General features: G+C 44.2%; 1 protein-coding gene across 1 annotated transcript; it reads left to right on the top strand.

The window, feature by feature from the left end:
- The first annotated feature begins 217 nt into the window (after positions 1–217).
- On the top strand, positions 218–19,367 carry LOC119732501 (histamine N-methyltransferase-like). Its single transcript, XM_038206026.1, has 3 exons — positions 218–478; positions 6,931–7,254; positions 18,782–19,367. Exons 1-3 carry the CDS (start codon positions 274–276, stop codon positions 19,150–19,152), a joined length of 900 nt encoding a protein of 299 aa, XP_038061954.1. The 5' UTR covers positions 218–273; the 3' UTR covers positions 19,153–19,367.
- The last annotated feature ends 200 nt before the right edge of the window (positions 19,368–19,567 follow it).

Below are 19,567 nucleotides of genomic sequence, written 5' to 3' on the forward strand. Positions count from 1 at the left end.
TACAAGTGATAAAGCGAAATCGGAAACGAAGCCGCGCTTTGAAAAAGGGTCATTAATGTCGTCATGTTTATTTTTAGCCACGGAGGCTGCCTGACCTACAATTTAAGACGTGAGCGTCGGGAATAATTGTCAGGTCTGGGAACCAGACTAATGATGTCGGGCCAGTACACAAGCAAAATGCAAGGACAAACGTTTCATAGGCCTACATACACGGAAGGGTCAAAAAGTGCGTGCACAAAATACTACGTGTGATACTTAATATGCAACGGGAAAATGAAAATGGCTACGCCGCCTACTCTGCAAACACTATCGAAACACAAATATCATGAAGCCTATAGAGTGTACAGTAGATTGAGCAACAGAAAGAAAAGTCTAGTCGAATGGTTCCGTGGAAATACACATTTGTTGGCCGACGCCATTGCAGTGTCGATGTCACAGGATACGGAATTGAAACTGCTTAGTGTTGGAGGAGGGGACGGTGCGTATATATATATAATTAATATTAGGCCTACATTCTCACATATTTATTGGTTTATTTGTTATTTAGCAGCTTCGTATAGTTGCCTTTGAGAAACATTCTGCCCTAAACAAAAACTGCATAGCTTCGTGTTTACATTTTGATAGTTTATAAGCAGTTTGCTGCAGCTTATGTTAACACAAAGTCAGTAAAAAATGCATTCCGCTATAAAAGGTATAGCTGTCACGGCTAACTACAATATATGGGTCTAGTAACAATTTGACTGGTTTTACGTTAGCTGTGCATGCGTTTTCATCCTGTGTATAGTCCGAGTAGCTAATAAGACTCTACGAATCGCCTGTTTTAACATTTCCCTTACGAAAATGTCCTGTGGTATTACTTCTGTGGTACATATGTTTACTACAGAAATTACCACAGGAAAAGTATATATGACCAGAGTACCACACACATTTATGTGGTAATGCCGATGCTGTCCTGTGGTATTCTTGCGGTACATGTAGGTACCACACGAAGTACCACATAGCAGTCCCTTACAGAAATCTCCCATGTAATTCCCATGGGAAATTTTCCCATGGGACCCCATGGGAATTGCATGTTGAATTGGACACCATTTAGCATGGGAATTTTTCCCATGGGAGTTTTCCCATTGGCTTTTTCCCATTGGAAATTTTGTATGGGCTTTTTCCCATTTAGTTTCCTTTCATTTCTCAAAAAATTATTGCTCCATGGTAATTTTCAATAACATCTTCCTAATTCCTTTGCATTTTAACCCTGTGTATTAAGTACTTTCACCAAATAGGTAAAGCACATCACGGAACTCCGATGGGGGTTGTTTCACGTAATAGGAGTGGCTTGTGCTCTCTATGAGTAAATCCGACATTATTGCTCCCATACCACTTGTCAAGTTGTACCATATTAGCACAGTGTTCCCAATTTATTTTCTCATAAATGTTTCCAACCATAATAATAAATGAAGCAATATTATCCAAAGTTTGAATGACACATTGTCCACATAAAAAAATACTGTATGCATCATTTAACTTCACTTATCAACAGAAAAATTCAAAAATGTGCAATTACAACACTCGCTATTGTAAGCGATTCTCACAAAAATGTCCCATGGTGGTCCCATGGTGTCCCATGGTGTTCCCATGGTGTCCCATGGTGTTTATCCCATTGTGTTCAATTGGTGAACATCCACAGGAGTTTCCCATGGTCAGCTTAACAAATAGAATTCTTGATAACCTCTATGGCCACAAGGGAAATATTTTTAATTGAATTCAAATCTACAGCTAGGCGAATAAGTAATTAAATCAAAGAAAGGTTTGCCTATAACTTGGGAGTGCAATTGGGTCTATGATGGTTTTTCATGGCACATGCATGTTCTCCAGTATAACCCGGCAGTGTCCCCGTGCTGCCTTTTAAATCTCCATGGTGTTCCCATTGTATCCATAATTTATATCACCCACATTATGGTGTTCCCATGGCGTCCGAATCCTCATGGTGTACCCATGTGTCTAAAATCCCCATATCCTCATGGTGTACCCATGTGTCTAAAATCCCCATGATGTTCCCATGGTGTCCAGTAAATCCCCATGGTGTTCCCTTGGTGACATACAATCCAATGGTGTTCCCATGGTGTCCATAAAATCCCCATGGTGTTCCCATGGTGTCCATAAAATCACCATGGGGTTCTCATGGTTTTCCCATGGTGTCCATAAATTCCCATAGTGTTCCCATTGTGTTCATTAATTCCACATGGTGTTCCCATGATGTCCATAAAATCCCCATGGTGTTCCCATGGTGTCCATAAAATCCCCATGGTGTTCCCATGGAGCTCATAAAATCCCCATGGTGTTCCCATGGTGTTCCCATGGAGCTCGTAAAATCCCCATGGTGTTCCCATGTTGTCCATGCAATCTCCATGGTGTTCCCATGGGTTTCCCATGATGATCATTTTAACTTACATGGTGTTCTTGATGACCCCATGGGTTTCCCATGGGGTCCCATGGGAATCCCATGGGACCCCATGGGAATCCCATGGGATGCTCATGGGACATTTCTGTAAGGGGTAGGATTTGAGAATTGGATGAGAGTACCACATAAATGTGTGTGGTACCTTCGATATCCTGTGGTACTTCTGTTGTACTTACTAAATACCACATAATTAACTACCACAGGTCAGTGGAATTGGATGAGACTACCACATAAATGTGTGTGGTACCTTCGATATTCTGTGGTACTTCTGTTGTACCATGCTAAATACCACACACACAAAATGATATATTTAGGCCGAATAAAAAAATGTTTCTCGTCCGGAATTTTGAAAAAAAAGGAGGAAGCTTAGAGGGGCTTTTTATTTTGTATTATTTATTTTTTTCAAGATGGCCGCCATTTTAAAATTTCCTGCAATCGTTGGTGTTAGTCCACTGTTCAAAGACACTTTTAAAATGAAAGACAAGTTGGACAAGAGAACTGAACATATTTTCAGTCATTTAGAGTTGTATTGGTCTACAACGAACAGTTTGCATATACTTTAACCTTGTTCTGTGTTCTTTACTGCATTTTTAAAAATAAAAAAATAATAAAAAAAATCCAGGCGGCCTCCAAAAAGGAAGCGGGCGGGGACGAGGAACATGTTTGTTTGTTTTTTACTTCGCCTTAGTTACATATTTTTGCAAATTTAAAAAATATGATAGTTATAAATATGCTACCACATGAATTACCAAAGAAAAAGAGATTACCATCCAATATACAATGTACATAAATTATAACTAAAACACAAATAAGAACACACCGTCATAAAAACATATATGAACAAATATTGCCCCAATATGTACTGAACAGTATTTGTACATAAAGCCCATGCATACTTGTACATGTGTACATGTACATGTACAGTACATGTACATTGCAGGGTACACTGTATCCTGTTCCCCACAACCACATGTGTGACCTTGTGTGCCCTGTGCAGTGCGTGACCCATGCATGACCCACGCGTGATTCCATATACACAGTGTATTAACCATGCAGGGGTCAGGTTTCACGAAAAGTCACCCACACAGCTCCTCCACTGCACTAGCACTGATCGCGTGGGAAGTTTGAAAACCAGTACAGGTTGAAACTTTGAATCACACTTCACAACACTACAAGAAGCAGTACAGATGTGCGTGGGGCTGGACATGGCAGAATTCAAAACTGAATATGTGTATAAAATAAGTGCCTCACTTCTGCCTGTAAGCAAAGATCAATTGCCAGTATAATATACTGTGTTACTGTGAGCTTGAACATACTATAGTAGGAGGCATGTTAAGTTTTCTGGATGATGAAAACTGGACCGAGTGGATCGAGTCATGCTGAATGGGTCTTGCAGTACGTCTGTTCATGGAGCTATTTTTTTATAGCTCCATGGTCTGTCTAATGTACCGGTAAGTCTGAATTATGATGTCTCTAGCTAGTGCCAATGTAGGAATTTGTTTCAAGACATTTATGTGGATCAGTTAGGAATTCCCATTACAACTTCATAGAATCAATTCCAGTCTGGACAGTTTGCATCCTCGCACATTCAACATGGAAGCTTTTTTTGAAAAATCCCATGCTCTTTATAAACCGTGTCACATATGACTTGATGACAATGCTGTATTTGTTCAGCGCCATCTTTATTATCAGATCTGCCTCATCAAAAGTACAAACTGATTTGACTGGAAATTTAAAAGGTGTAAGAAGCTATTGTTCATGAAATGATACCAAAAATTAAGATTTAAACATAGTAAAAGTTAAATGCAAACTCATTACTTTATATATCAAGTATGGTACTTGAATTTCAGTAACACAATCTGCTCATGACCTTGGGAAATTACTCTCCTGGTTTAACTTCTGCATCCATAAATTACACACAAGTTAATAATCAATTCAGAGGATGTTACCTCAAATATTTTATACGTAAGTGATTAGTTGTTGCATGCACTCTTTGGTATTATTACAAACGTTGACTGTTCAATTTTTTTTTTAATATGAAACGTATATTACAGAAATGTACAAAAATGTTTTTGAGTTTGACTGCAACTAAAACACAACTTAAAAGGGAAACTACATCTGCTCATTTTTTTCCTTTGTTGAACACCATATTGATTCATACAAACTAACAAGTTTGTTTCTTTTCTTTTCCAGCTTTCCTGACTTAATTCCCACAAAAGATGTTGGTACATGTGAAGAAGAAACCATGGACATTCTACCTCAAGGATCCCGTTCAAGTGGAAACAATGGAATCCCATCCAGCAATTACCACAGGAACATTAATACCGCAGGAACATTATCAAATATACATTAATACCACAGCTGCAGGAACAGGCACTGCAGAAACTAACAAAGGAACATTGCCCCCCCCCCCCCCGGCAACATTGCCACAAAACATTATACCATGGTCAATTTACCGAAGGAACATTTAGTTACCACAGGAACATTTACCACAGGAATAATATCAACGTTCCACAGGAACATTTACCACAGAAATAATAACAAATGTACCACAGGAACATTACCACAGGAATGTACCACAAACAAGTACTACAGGAATGTTACCACAGGAATATGTTACCACAGGAATATGTTACCACAGGAATATAATTACCACGGAATGGTACCACAAGAATATCACCACAGGAATTGTACCACAGGACTGTTACCACAGGAATTGTACCACAGGAATGTTACCACAGGAACAGTGCTGTGGTAATGTCAAAAAACAACAACAAGAACTTTCCTGTGGTAATGTCCTGTGGTACTTTTTTTGTGGTAATACCACAGGACATTTTCGTAAGGGTTGGACACGACCGGGCGATATAGTAGAGTCCTAGGATTAGCCATTGATCAATGTGGCCAATTTATTGGACTACCTTCGTAAATAAAGGCCACACGTCCACCATGTACAAAAACATGTCGAACTTTGTCCAATGTTGAGTTTCACATTTAGGCTAAGTGTTTAGTTTATTTTGCTTTAGAAGCATACTCGCCCTCTGTATAGGGTAATCAAAAAGTGCCGACTTTTTTTCAGATGTCTATTTTTCGTGAAATTTCCAGATTGGTTTGCACACTTTTGCGTATCAACACTTTAAAATGATATTTCACGAGAATTAGACTTCCGAAAAAGGTAGCACTTTCTGATTAGCCTATAAAGAGGGTGAGTATGCTTCTACACCAAAAACAAACTACAAACTAAGCCTAAATGTGAAAATCTAAATTTGACAAAGTTCGACATGTTTTTGTACATGATGGAAGTGTGGCCTTTATTTACGGAGGTAGTCCAGTAACTTGGCCACATGGGGCTATCCATAGTGACCGTTTTAGCCGATTTTCGGCTAACTTTGACGATTTTTTTGTTAAAAAATGAGTTTGACGGAAAATTTGACAGAATTGATTTTTTTTGGTAGATTTCTGGCAGAATTCTGCAAAAATGGTTATTTAACAGAAAAACATAACAAATTTGAAAGAAAGGTAGATTTGTTTAGAAAAAACGTCAATCTTTTCAAACGAACCCTTGCAAAATAGGACAGGTTGCCTTGTCTATGTTCTGAGGTTCACTGGGAATCAGATTTCGTCTTGACGAACCTTGTTTTGACTTAAATTTACGCAATTTCGTAACACCTTTATATGACTATAGATTGTTTATAATGTAATTTGAATCTTAATTAAGGCAATATTACAACATGTCCATTTGATTTTAAGTGTTTATAGTGTATTTCGAGTAATTCATGGGAATTTGGCAGATTTTTGATAAATCTAACAGATTTTTAAAGTGCCTTTAGCAGAATTTGGCCATGACCTTACGGTCACCCTGGGGCTATCCTAGGATCGTATAGTATTTCGCGTTTACCGATAGTTTTGTTTTGACCATTTTCGATCCCCCTATCAAAATCTTTAGATTTCAACCCCAAACAGTCCTCAAACTACCTGATGCGCCTGAAGGCCTATACTTATCATAAAAGCTCACACGACGAACCTTGAATGAAGGGTAGCAACCACTGGATCTTTTGTCATGACGATCGAAGTCCCCTCTCGCTTTTCGTTAGCAATTAAGCCACGGGCATGACGGGAGTTGTTTTCTCGCCTTTAGTTCTTGGCAAGTGTTACTGTCTTTTTTGTCGGCCTTGCGATCCTGAAATAAGACGGATGTTTCTCTTGATCAGCACGACCGTGCAATTGGTTGTTGACTACAAATGACTACGGTACAATAATTCACCACCATTTTGAAATGTTTTTGTGAGTACTAAGTCAGCTCCGTCAAATGCGGTGCATTCACTAGCACAATACTGTACAGAAGCGCGAGTTTGCTTTGTCCTTCAGCTCACATTTAGGTCGCACACTTTTACCTTTCGACCCACAGTGAAATCCCACTAGACGTGGTATAATGTTATATTGCTCACCATCTTATAAACGAATTATTCCATCCACAGGTCATGTGGAAAGGCAGATCTTGTCCTGTCTCAGAGACAGTTTAGGATATGACAAGATGAATGTTACCATTGTCGAGCCGGAGGCAAGCAGCATTCAACGCTTTCAGGATGTAGTTGCTAAAGAGCCTCTATGTGGCGTCAATTTCGACTGGAGATGCCAGCCTTTTCAAAAATACGCGAAATCCGAAGAGGCGATGAGCGACAAGTTTCACATCATAACTTGCATCAGTAGTCTTTACTTCTTGGGAGACTTGGACGAGGCTTTGACAAATCTGTACGGCAGACTCGAGGATGGTGGTATTCTACTACTTGGGGTGTCACAAGGTGGGCCTAAATACTGACGTGCGCGCATTAATTCACAACTGCGCGCGTGTGCACGAGCGCCCACGTCGGTGCGCAACCGTGCGCACGGCACATTCCAAATGGCACATTATTTTAATTAACCCAACCTCGTGCCCCGTGGGTACGATCTTGCAGCGCCTTGTTGTTTCCCATCATGCCTTGCGCGATCGTAACCCCTGGAATTGTGTAATTTAAATATACCAAAATACGGTACATTATAATTAGGGCTGCAGTTTATCCGTTTTACGTGCCGACGCCATCTTAAAAATGTTAAAAGTTGTGATTTTGAAGAATCAATCCTTTCAAACACAACGTTTGGACGTTGTGTTAATTAGCAAAGATTTGTATGTACTACCCCTTTCGTGCCTTTACAACTAGTGACAACCACAGATACAGGGGGATTTTTAGCGAAAAACGCGGCTGACATAATCCATATCGTACAGGCTTCGCGACTTTTGAATCATAATTTTTTTTTCGTACGTGACGTTACGTGCAAAGCTAAGCACGCGAGCGCGAGCGCATTATGGGCGCGTCCGGCGTGCAATCTTCGAAATGCCCGCGCAGTACGCTGTGAATAGCCATTCAGTGTCATTTACGTCATCGTCACAGCCAGGGGTTAGTGTAAGGAACGAGCACGCGCCCCTAGAGTCGAGGCTGTAATTAACCCGAAGTATCTGCACGCGCGAGACAAGTCTGGTTCCCAGGCCTGACAATTATTCCCGACGCTCACGTCTGAATTGTAGGTCAGGCAGCCTCCGTGGCTGAAAATACACATGACGATTTTGACGGCCCTTTTTCAAAGCTCGGCTTCGTTTCCGATTTCGCTTTATCACTTATAGCTTTTAATGTTCTGATCAAATTTGTAAATAAATCACTTGCTTCGTAATATCATACAGTTATGATAATATAGTTTGATATTTCTGTAAGATAACATTGACTAATGTTGATCTGGAATCTTCAAAATTAGGCACCCAAATAGCACTGTTAGCAGGCGGAGCCGAATGAAAACCGAGTTTTGGAAAATCTCGGTAACGATCGTCAGATTCAAAATTGTACATGACGCAGCAAAAAGTTTGTATGCACAAAATCGTTGAATTTCAACTTTTCTAAATGAAAGCAATGAATATCAATTATCAACCCATTAAACAAAAATTTAATAGGCAATTAGCAGTTAATTAAACCTAACGAAACGAAATCGGCAAACTTCGGAAATTTTCGGAAAAAGGAGGAATTCCTCCCGTTTTAGTCACGTGAAGTAAATTGTAATTACCTGAGGCTACCTGACCTAAGATTCATCAGGAATAGTCAGAATCTTTTGGTCTGGGATCCAGACTAGCGCCAGATGTGGAACTCAACTGAGCGTGGGCATGTGATCCTTGTAGCAATGCTGGATTCTATTTGTCATTTTTCACAGTTATGCACTTGAGCAATGTTGTAGTAAAGACTTGTTGTCGAGTACTTTTTCCGAGTACCGAGTACTGCCGAGTACTTAGGTTGCCGAGTACGAGTAAGAGTACGAATACTTGTACCTCCGAGTACGAGTACGTGTATTTGTACTTGTACTTCCGAATACGGCCTTACGGCAAATGGTTCGTTGTGCGTAATTGGCCAAGGCTCAGTCAGACCGATATAGAGACCCACTCACGGCTAGCTGTTAAATGTGTTTGTCCGGACGTGCACAGAGGCAAATCAGGAACTTTGATTTCTCCACAAGCCAATCAACCATTTCAAACTGAAAGTATCGATAAAATAAGGCCGTGGTAAGTCAAATTACAGCCCAGAGTACTGCTATTCGAATACAAGTACTTTAATTTGAGGATTGAGTACAATTTCCAGTACGATTACGAGTACTTTGCTGCCTAAGTACGAGTTTCGTCATTTCGAGTATTAATACTGTGACGGAAAGTGTAGTTGTATGCCCTTGTTCATGTTATTGTATTCTAATCTTATGAATGAACTGTAGTATAGTACGCCCGTGACTGGGCGTGGCTTAGCAGTCAGGGTGTGCGTGTATGCACGCACGCGATTGGTTAACAAAGCCCCATATGTTTAGTGCATCATAATGGTTTAGTGCATGTGCTATGTATGCGCGTAAGTAGATTGCTACGTACGTACGCGCGAGGGTTTCTGGCATGTGGCAGCGAGCTGTACAAACGTGAGTTGAGTGTGCTCTCGCTGTGGCGTGTATTGCTATATTGTGATTTGCGCTATATGCTAGCTACGCGCGGGCGAACTGTTGGACAGTTTAGCCGTACACTTGTGGGTGCATTGTGGTTGATTGGGGCTGGGCCCATGGTTTCGTAGTGCTACGTGCGCACAAACCATATCTCCACAGTGGCACTGATCTATGCAATGCGATATTGTTTAGGCAGTGCAGCATTGGTTGTTGCGTTGCTGTATTGTTTCTACATTGCAGCATTGGTCTGTGCATTGCTATAGCGTTCGTGTATTGCAGCATTGGTCTGTGCATTGCTATAGTGTTCTATATTGCAGCTAGCATTGGTCTGTGCATTGCTATAGTGTTCATGTATTGCAGCATTGGTTGTGCATTGCTATAGCATTCCTGTAATGCAGCATTAGTTTGTGCAGTGATTATTGGAGTGAGCAGTGCGATATTAGTTGTGTATTGCAAATAGGGCTCATATTCGAAAACCACAAGTTGTAATAAAGCTACCCAAGACAATTACTCCCAAATCATTGAATCATTTAATTGTTGTCTCTGAAATAAATCATCGTGTTACTTGAGATTACCGACCATTCAGTTGCCAGTTGTCCTTGTTATTGTGTAATTGCCTAATTAACAGAAGGTTTAGGGATCAATTCCTGCGGCGATAGATTTCCACCCAAAACGAGCCTGCATCCTTAGCCTTTAGACTGCTTTGTGTAGTCCCTGGTCCGAGGAATAACTTGGTTCGGGAACAGTCCCGCCACAAATGGTGTCAGAAGTGGGATTGGAATTGATTAAGCTGACTTCTCTGTTGACTAATAGAATTGCACAATTGGTCTTCACGTGTTGTTGATTTCGGTGGTGATTTTGGGGTTGAGATGAGCGATCCAGGCTCGAAAAGTCGAATTGGCACCTCGAGTGCTGAGGTCGAAGTGCAACGACTGCGAATGGAAAACTAAATACTGCAGTGGGAAAAGGACCTCACTGAAAAGAAGTTGGCGCTAGCTGCCATGGACTTGCAGTCGGGTGATTCCCCAAATGGAGGAAACGGGGGAACGCAAGCCGAGAGTTGGCGTGTGCGCCGTCGTGTTGATTCCGATGTTGAGTTTAGGTTGCCCGAAGAGACATCTGGGTATGTCTCTGGAGCGATGGGGAGAGAGTCAGGTGCAGGTGTGGTGCCTGAGTTGGCCCCTAAAGTGGGGAGGGGGTGAGCTTTATTGAAAGTACACCTCGGAAAGGACAAAGCTCAGGGGTGTTCCCCCGAGCGCAGTCGACGCCTATTTCTAGGGAGACGAAGGGTCCTAATGGGGATCTGTTGTCGTTCACGCCTGAGGTTGGTGTGAGACGGGGTTGGGCGAGTACCAACCCGTTCGTTGAAGATAAGGAATTGTGTACCCCTAAACAGGTACATAGTGAACTGTTGAGTTTCGCGACTCGACCAGTCGAGGCAAAGAACAACAGTTCAGCTCAAGTTGACATCTCGTCAGTGGGTCCGTGGCCACTGAAAAGAGAGGCACGGGTCCATGGTGGTGTGGGTCAGATGGGTAGTTTGGAGCGACCAAATCGCAGGCAAAACATAACCCCTGATCGGTACAGTGGGAAGGTACTCTGGAAGGAGTACTTCCGCCATTTTGAGTCATGTCGTGAGGTGAATATGTGGAGCGAGGAGCAGGCTGCGAGGTGGCTAGCCGCAAGCTTGCAGGGAGACGCTCTACGGTTGTTGGGTGACTCAGGCCACAAGTACAATTATAGCGCACTTGTTAAGCTGCTGGAGCGCAGGTTTGGGTCAGCTCGACAGAGTGAAAATTATCTTGTCGAATTGAGACATCGACGCCAAAAGCCAAAGGAGGGCTTGCAGGAATTAGGGCAAGCGATTCACGAGTTAACAGCAAGAGCATACCCTGAGTTGCAGGAGGATGCTCGGGAGAGGTTGGCTAAGAACCACTTCATAGACGCCGTTGATTGTCATTCAGTCAGGGAGGGCATTCATCGGGCTCGTCCAAAAACTTTGGATGAAGCGGTCCAGGCTGCCCTAGAGACAGAGAACTTTGATAAGGTCGAACAGCAAAGGTTGCTTGACTTGAAGCCCGCCAAGCTGGCGAGAGCTGTTGACTCCGGAACAGAGCAGAGGTTTGACACTTTAGAGAAAAGTCTCGGTGAACAGGCCCTGGCATTGAAGTCTGTGGCTGAATTGGTAAAGTCGTTGTCGACTCAGATCAAGGGTCAGGGTCAGGTTCAGGGCATGCCCCCCAAAACGAACAAGCCCAGTACCCTGAAGTGCTTCAGGTGTGGTGAGATAGGGCATTTCGCCCGGGAGTGTCAGAGACATCCACAACAGGGAAACGGCAGTCAGCCCCCCGTAGGACCCACGGGAAGGCTGAGTGGACAAAAGGGTCCAAAAGACAACAGAGTGACAGCGAGGGTGGTAGTAGAGAAAAGAGGTCAAAGCATGGGGATGGGCAACGAGTAATAACTCTGCCCAACCCAAGTCGCGGCCCTCGTTATGGTTTATTTGTTGATGGAATGGTGAGAGGGACCAAGTGTCGGTTTTTGATTGACACGGGGTCCACCGACACCTTGATAAGTAGTACGGTGTGCTATCAAATTCCAAAGGAGAAGAGACCTGTCTTAGAGACGGAGGAGGTCCAGGTGAAGCAAGTAGACGGTAGTCGATTGCCCGTGCTTGGCATAGCTTGGGTGGAGGTGCAAGTTGGTCGAACCACGCACCAAGTAAGGGCGGTGTTTACCGAAATGAAGTATAGTGGCATCCTGGGCATGGATTTTCTCGTGCCAACAGGTGGAAACATAGACTTCCAGTCAAGAGAGTGGAGGCTCAAGGGTGAGCGAATCAGGTGCACAAACGGTGCCGGTGAGCCCTTTGTGGGACGTGTAGTGGTTTCAAAAACTACGGTGATTCCGTCCGGTCATGAGGCCATGGTCCCAGGTATAATTGCCCGGAAGGGTGCCGACTTGGTCGGGCCAGCCATGGTGGAACCAATGGAAGGTGGCGGTGACCTAGCTAAGAAGGGTTTGGTTTTGGCCAGATCTCTGGTTGAGACTGAAGCAGAGGTTATTCCGTTGCGGGTCTTCAATCCCGGAAGGGAGAAAAGAGTTGCACGTGAGGGGACGACAGCGGGAACGATCTCCCAGGTAGAGGTTGGTTCAATTCATGGTGAGTTGGATGTGGTGGCAAATGCTGGTGAGGAGTTACCCCAGCACTTGCAAGATTTGTTTGAGAGGGGTACAGCCAAGGTAGAGGCTATGTACCATGAGGATGTCCGGAAATGTTTAGTTGACTTTCAGGATGTATTGTCTAAGGGTGACCACGACATTGGTCGCACGGACGTGGTCCAACATCACATAAGCACTGGTGATGCTAAACCGGTGAGAGAACGGATGAGGCGTCATCCGTATTGCCATCAGGAGGAAATCCAGAGACAAGTCGGTGATTTGGAAAAGAGGGGGGTGATTGAACCTTCCGACAGTCCATGGGCGGCAAATGTTGTTTTGGTTGACAAAAAGGATGGTACGAAACGCTTCTGTATTGATTATATAAAGTTGAATTCGGTGACCATCAAGGATGCCTATCCTGTGCCGCGCATTGATGAAACATTCGATGCGTTGAGTGGGGCGAAGTGGTTTTGTACACTTGACTTGGCGTCGGGGTACTGGCAAGTCGCTCTGGATGAGGACGCCAGCCAAAAGTCGACATTTGTAGTGAGAAGCGGGTTGTACCGGTGGAAATGCATGCCTTTTGGGCTGTGCAATGCCCCGGCAACATTTGAGCGGCTCATGGAAAAGGTCATGGCCGGCTTGCAATGGGAAATCCTACTGATTTATTTGGATGACATCATCGTGTTTGGTCAATCGGTGACGGAGACCCTAGAACGTCTCCGAGTTGTGTTGGGGAGGCTTAGAGACGCTGGGCTCAAACTCAAGCCCAGCAAGTGTCATTTGTTTCAGAGGTCAGTGACTTACCTCAGGCACATTGTGTCCTCAGTAGGGGTAGCCACGGATCCGCAGAAGATTGAGGCAGTCGCAAATTGGCCGGTCCCAAGGTGTGTACGAGATGTTAGAAGCTTTTTGGGCCTCGCATCGTACTACCGGAAGTTCATAAAGGGGTTTGCAGAAGTGGCAAGTCCACTTCATGCCTTGACCGAGAAATCAAGAGAGTTTGTGTGGACTGAGAGTTGTCAGGAGGCATTTGACAAGCTGAAGGGCAGGCTTCAGGCCGCCCCAGTTCTGTCATACCCAATGCCCGAGGGCGACTTTATCTTGGACACTGATGCCAGCGGTGAAGGTATCGGGGCGGTGTTGTCGCAGGTCCAGGGTGGTGACGAAAAAGTGCTTGCGTATGCGAGCCGGAAGCTCAGCAAACCTGAGCGAAATTACTGTGTCACTCGTAAAGAGTTGTTGGCTGTGGTTGTGTACTTGAGGTATTTCAAACAATACTTGTACGGCCGCAGGGTGACGGTCAGAACTGACCATGCCGCATTGCGGTGGGTACTTAATTTCAAGAACCCCGAGGGTCAGCTGGCGAGGTGGATGGAAGTCCTGTCCCAGTACGACTTAGTGGTTGAGCACAGAAGCGGCAAGAAGCATGGTAATGCTGATGGATTGTCGAGGCGGCAATGCAAACAGTGCGGCCGGGAGGAGGTGGTCAACGAGGCAATTGGTGTAGTACCCGAGGTTCAGCCTCAGGGGAGTGAGTTTTTGGTTAGGGGCGTAGCTGCCCAACCAGCCCTGTCTCGAAGTGCTTTAAAGGAAGCACAGCCACAGGATGACACCATGAGCTGGCTCATGAAGTTGAAGGAGGACGGCGATAGTCGTCCTGAGTGGAAGACGGTCTCGCACTTGTCGGCAGCCTGTAAGACCTATTGGTCACAGTGGGACCAGTTAGAGGTCCGGGAAGGAGTTCTACATAGGCGATGGGACTCCGATGACGGGAAGTCCATCCGATGGCTGTTGGTGTTGCCACAAAGTTCCGGAAGGAAATTATGTCCGAGTTGCACGGTGGGCAACTTAGTGGTCACTTGGGGGTTAGCAAAACTCTGGCCAAAGTCAAAGCCAGGTACTTCTGGCCAGGCATGTCTGCGGACGTGCGGTCATTTCTCCGGGGCTGCAGTATCTGTGCCAGGAGAAAGTCGGCTGCAAAGAAGAGGGTTGCGCCCCTACAGCAGTCTCGAGTTGGTTTTCCGATGGAGCGAGTAGCAATAGACTTGCTCGGGCCATTGCCCGTCATGGACAATGGTAATCGTTGGGTGATGGTGGTTGGCGACTACTGCACTAAGTGGATGGAAGCATTTCCGCTTCCTGATGCTACTGCAGTTACAGTAGCGCACACATTGGTGACTGAGTTTGTCTGTCGATTTGGGGTGCCCCAAGAACTTCACTCTTATTAGGGCACAAACTTTGAGTCAGAGGTGTTCAGTAAAATGTGCCGAATCCTCGGCATATCGAAGACTCGGACGACCGCCTATAATCCGAAATCGGACGGCATGGTTGAGAGGTTTAATAAAACCTTGGTCAACATCGTGGCGGTGCTGATTGACCCTGGGCGAAGGCAGAAAGACTGGGATGAGTTCCTCCCCTTTGCCACCTTCGCTTACAGGTGCACGCCGCAAGACTCGATTGGGGAATCCCCCAACATGATGATGTTGGGGAGAGAGGTGAATGTCGCAGTGGATCTGGTGACAGGGTGTCCTGAGGTTGAGGAGGAGGTGACTGCAGACTTCGCCGAAAGGTTGCGAAGTGATATGCAGGAGGCCCATAAAAGGGCCAGGGAGTGCCTCGGGAAAAGTGCCCGGAGGCAAAAGAAGAACTTTGACAGGAGAGCATCTGAGCATGGGTTGAAGGAGGGCCAATTTGTGTGGCTGCACAACCCTGCAAAGAAAAAACACATGTCCCCCAAATTACAACTTAGGTTGGAAGGACCATGGATGATTCTTAAGAGGTTGTCAGATGTGACGGTTCGAATCCAGCTTAAGCGTGGTAGCAAACCAAAGGTTGTCCATGTGGACCGACTCAAACCATATGTCGGTGAGGCCATCGAATCTTGGGATTGTCCATCAAGGGACGAGGTGACAGAAAACCTCCCCATGGTGACGGAGGGTCAGTATGACCAAGGTTCAGTTGCGGAGTTGGTAGATGAGTACCCTGTGGTGGATGAGGCCATTACAGAGGAACCAGTTCCAGACAGTAGAGTCAGTCTGCCCGGGAGGCAAGACATGTCACCGCCCAGGCGGTATCCTAAGCGGTCACATAGGTTACCTCTGCGGTTTCGCTAAGATAGTAGGTGTGGCTTTGATTCCATAATTGTTTTCGGGGTGAGGTCGAAACTAAGTTGTGGTGTATATATTTTGAATTCTTCTTTCCTTTGTGTTTTTCAGGAGTTGAAGAAAATTGAGTCTCAGCATGACGAAGGGTGAGCCGAGGCGATACAAGTGCCGTGAGTGTACCAGTTGGTACCTGCACCGGGCAAGCTTATGGCGCCATATCAGAGACATCCATGGGTCGTCGACGAACACCTTGATGTGTAGCAGGTGCGATTACGTTGCAGGTCAGGTGTATATCATCCAGCATCACATGGAGACGGTACACAAAATTGGTGTGGTGAAGGGTGCAGCTGGTCCTTCCCAGGCACCAGAGTCTTGGAGCGTCAGTACGGTGACACAGGTCGCAGAGAGCCGTGCAGCAGGTCCGGGTACGTCCTCCAGTGCTGGGTTGCCACCGGCAGCAGTGCCAAGTGGGGTCACGCCAGTCGTCGATGCATTGTCCCTGTCAGCCTCACCAATCCAAGAATCCCCGAAAGTGTCAACCTCGCCAAAGTTGGTTGTCCCCCCTTTTCGCCCCTTGGGAGGCAAGCCGAAGGGGATGATGCAGATGGTGAGAGCGGCCGAGGCCACGTCCCCATCCTCAGCATCACAGTCTTCATCCCAGGAGGAAGAGGAGATGTTCCCCACTCAGAAAAGGGAGGATCCTCCGAAGAAGAGAATGCGCACAGCTACCGTCCGAGAGTACACCTACATGCAGGTTTTTCTCGATGGGAAAGTGGTCAAGACGGATGAGCATAATAGCGTCTACATGAAGCAGATTGAGGTAGATGATGAGGGAAAGCCAACAGGGAAATAAACAGGATGACGCGTTCCAGTTTAGGTTTTTGTTTCATTATTCTGATTAACCAAGTTTTCTTAAGGTTTCCTTTCTTAAAGTGTTGAACAGTTCAAAGTTTTCCAAAATTTTTTATAAAGTTAAGGTTTATTGTCGGTAAAAAAAAGAGAGAGAAAAAAATAATAATAATAGAATCAGTCTTGAAATCATATAGAAAATCTTACAAAATCTGCTGATGTGAATTTTGATGTATAAAGAAATCTTTATTTTATATAAAACAGAAATCTAATTAACGATTTCGTAGATCTTGTAAAACGCCTTATTTCTGCACTGGGTGATTCCTCGTAAAAACAAATTGTGTAAATATAAAAAATTGACAAATCCGTTGTTTAAAATCTGTAAAATTTATCCCAGTTAAATCATGTAAATTTCGATTAGCGAAAATCTTGCCATCAAATTTAGTGTACATTTCATCAGTCTAAGATTATCCTTAAATTTCTGCCCTTAAAATCGGTTCAAATTTTCCCCTTAATTTCTTGTGAATATTTAATGAACTAAAATTTGAGCCAGACGAGTATAATTTTCCTTAAATTTCTTGTGAATATTTAATGAGCAAAAATGTGATTCAGATTCTGTGCGATAATTCCCTGTTAAATATTGTGAATATTTAATTAGCAGCAAACTTTGGTGTTCCTGTACATGTAGAGTACATGTAAGGCAAGTGCCCTTATCCGGTGTAAAAGAGCTTGTGAATACTTAATGAGCTTTGAAATCAGCCTCCCCTTATGTTGTATATTGTAATTTAAAGAAGAAGTTAAGATTTAGTCACACTTTCCTTTTATTTTTATTTATGGCTTAGAGTTGGGGACAATCTCTGCCATTGGTCGGGCCCATGTGACGGAAAGTGTAGTTGTATGCCCTTGTTCATGTTATTGTATTCTAATCTTATGAATGAACTGTAGTATAGTACGCCCGTGACTGGGCGTGGCTTAGCAGTCAGGGTGTGCGTGTATGCACGCTCGCGATTGGTTAACAAAGCCCCATATGTTTAGTGCATCATAATGGTTTAGTGCATGTGCTATGTATGCGCGTAAGTAGATTGCTACGTACGTACGCGCGAGGGTTTCTGGCAAGTGGCAGCGAGCTGTACAAACGTGAGTTGAGTGTGCTCTCGCTGTGGCGTGTATTGCTATATGGTGATTTGCGCTATATGCTAGCTACGCGCGGGCGAACTGTTGGACAGTTTAGCCGTACACTTGTGGGTGCATTGTGGTTGATTGGGGCTGGGCCCATGGTTTCGTAGTGCTACGTGCGCACAAACCATATCTCCACAGTGGCACTGAGCTATGCAATGCGATATTGTTTAGGCAGTGCAGCATTGGTTGTTGCGTTGCTGTATTATTTCTACATTGCAGCATTGGTCTGTGCATTGCTATAGCGTTCGTGTATTGCAGCATTGGTCTGTGCATTGCTATAGTGTTCTATATTGCAGCTAGCATTGGTCTGTGCATTGCTTGAGTGTTCATGTATTGCAGCATTTGTTGTGCATTACTATAGCATTCCTGTAATGCAGCATTAGTTTGTGCAGTGATTATTGGAGTGAGCAGTGCGATATTAGTTGTGTATTGCAAATAGGGCTCATATTCGAAAACCACAGGTTGTAATAAAGCTACCCAAGACAATTACTCCCAAATCATTGAATCGTTTAATTGTTGTCTCTGAAATAAATCATCGTGTTACTTGAGATTACCGACCATTCAGTTGCCAGTTGTCCTTGTTATTGTGTTATTGCCTAATTAACAGAAGGTTTAGGGATCAATTCCTGCGGCGGTAGATTTCCACCCAAAACGAGCCTGCATCCTTAGCCTTTAGACTGCTTTGTGTAGTCCCTGGTCCGAGGAATAACTTGGTTCGGGAACAGTCCCGCCACAATACTTTGACATTCGAGTTCGAGTTCGAGTACGAGTACTCCCAAAAAATACTCGAGTAGTACTCGAGTACGAGTACCGGGTACGAGTACTACAACACCGCATTTGAATGTTGCAAGACTTTGATCCACAATGTCATAATTTTTTAAAGAGAAAAGGACTGATGTAGTTATGCATCAAAGTTCATGTAATAGTCGTTGCGGAAGGATTGTGCGCAAAAACATGACCCGTGCTTGACAAATACAAAATGATGCAAGCGATTACCTTTATTGTTTTGTATGTGATTTATTTTATTCCCATTCAGGTGGAATTGGTTGGGGAAAGCTGGTGGGGTATCTCCGAACCAAGTTGGAGAGCAGCCCACTATTCATCTCATCTTCGGAAGTTCAAAACGCATGCAAGAACCTCAACATGCCCGTCTCAAAGATGCACGTCGTCAAGACGTACCTAGATGTCTCGATGTGTCTAGACAAACCCAATGACCAGCTCTCACAAGACGGGCAAGCTCTGCTGGATTTTATGACGCGTAGAGAGGACTTCGTTCGGCAAGCACCGCCGGATTTGCGGGACGAGCTGCTGAGGTTCTTGGGCAGCGAGTGCTCAGAAAGGGGTCCGGCTGGGGAGTTTATACTCGATGAAAGCACCGTCTTAGTTGTCGTAAGTCACAAGGGATGAGTTTGAACGTTTTAAGGAAGGGTTAGCTTCTCTGATTTCGAGGCATATAGGATCATTATTTTGTATTTATCGCAAATGTAACCAACCGAAATATTATCCAAAAGCTTACTACTTTAAAGATCGTACTATAGCACTGACTCCCCTGTGAAATTATTTCGTCTGGCTTGCTGTCATGTAAAAGAAAAAGGTTTCTTCGATAAAACGGGAGATGTCCTTAAAATCAGGAAGATTATTATTTTTTTTTAGAAACACCGACATTCTGCATCAAAGAGTGTACACCATACTTGAAAATGTCGGAGATTCTTTTATACATAAGCTGTATAACTTTTGACTTGTGCAAATGAGTTGTAGCGCAATGTAAAATCGATTAATGCGACAACCGAGTGCTTAAGTTGCTAGGGTACGCATTGGGTGG

The sequence above is a fragment of the Patiria miniata genome, unplaced genomic scaffold, assembly GCF_015706575.1.
Source record: "Patiria miniata isolate m_02_andy unplaced genomic scaffold, ASM1570657v1 HiC_scaffold_24, whole genome shotgun sequence".
Classification (NCBI taxonomy): domain Eukaryota; kingdom Metazoa; phylum Echinodermata; class Asteroidea; order Valvatida; family Asterinidae; genus Patiria; species Patiria miniata.

What these genes read in the sequence shown, in the direction of transcription:
- LOC119732501 (XM_038206026.1), top strand. Translation starts at nt 274, where the DNA reads ATGAAAATGGCTACGCCGCCTACTCTGCAAACACTATCGAAACACAAA. An exon ending in TAGTGTTGGAGGAGGGGACG is followed by an intron (nt 479 to 6,930) that starts GTGCGTATATAT and finishes TTCCATCCACAG; the next exon opens with GTCATGTGGAAAGGCAGATC. An exon ending in ACTACTTGGGGTGTCACAAG is followed by an intron (nt 7,255 to 18,781) that starts GTGGGCCTAAAT and finishes ATTCCCATTCAG; the next exon opens with GTGGAATTGGTTGGGGAAAG.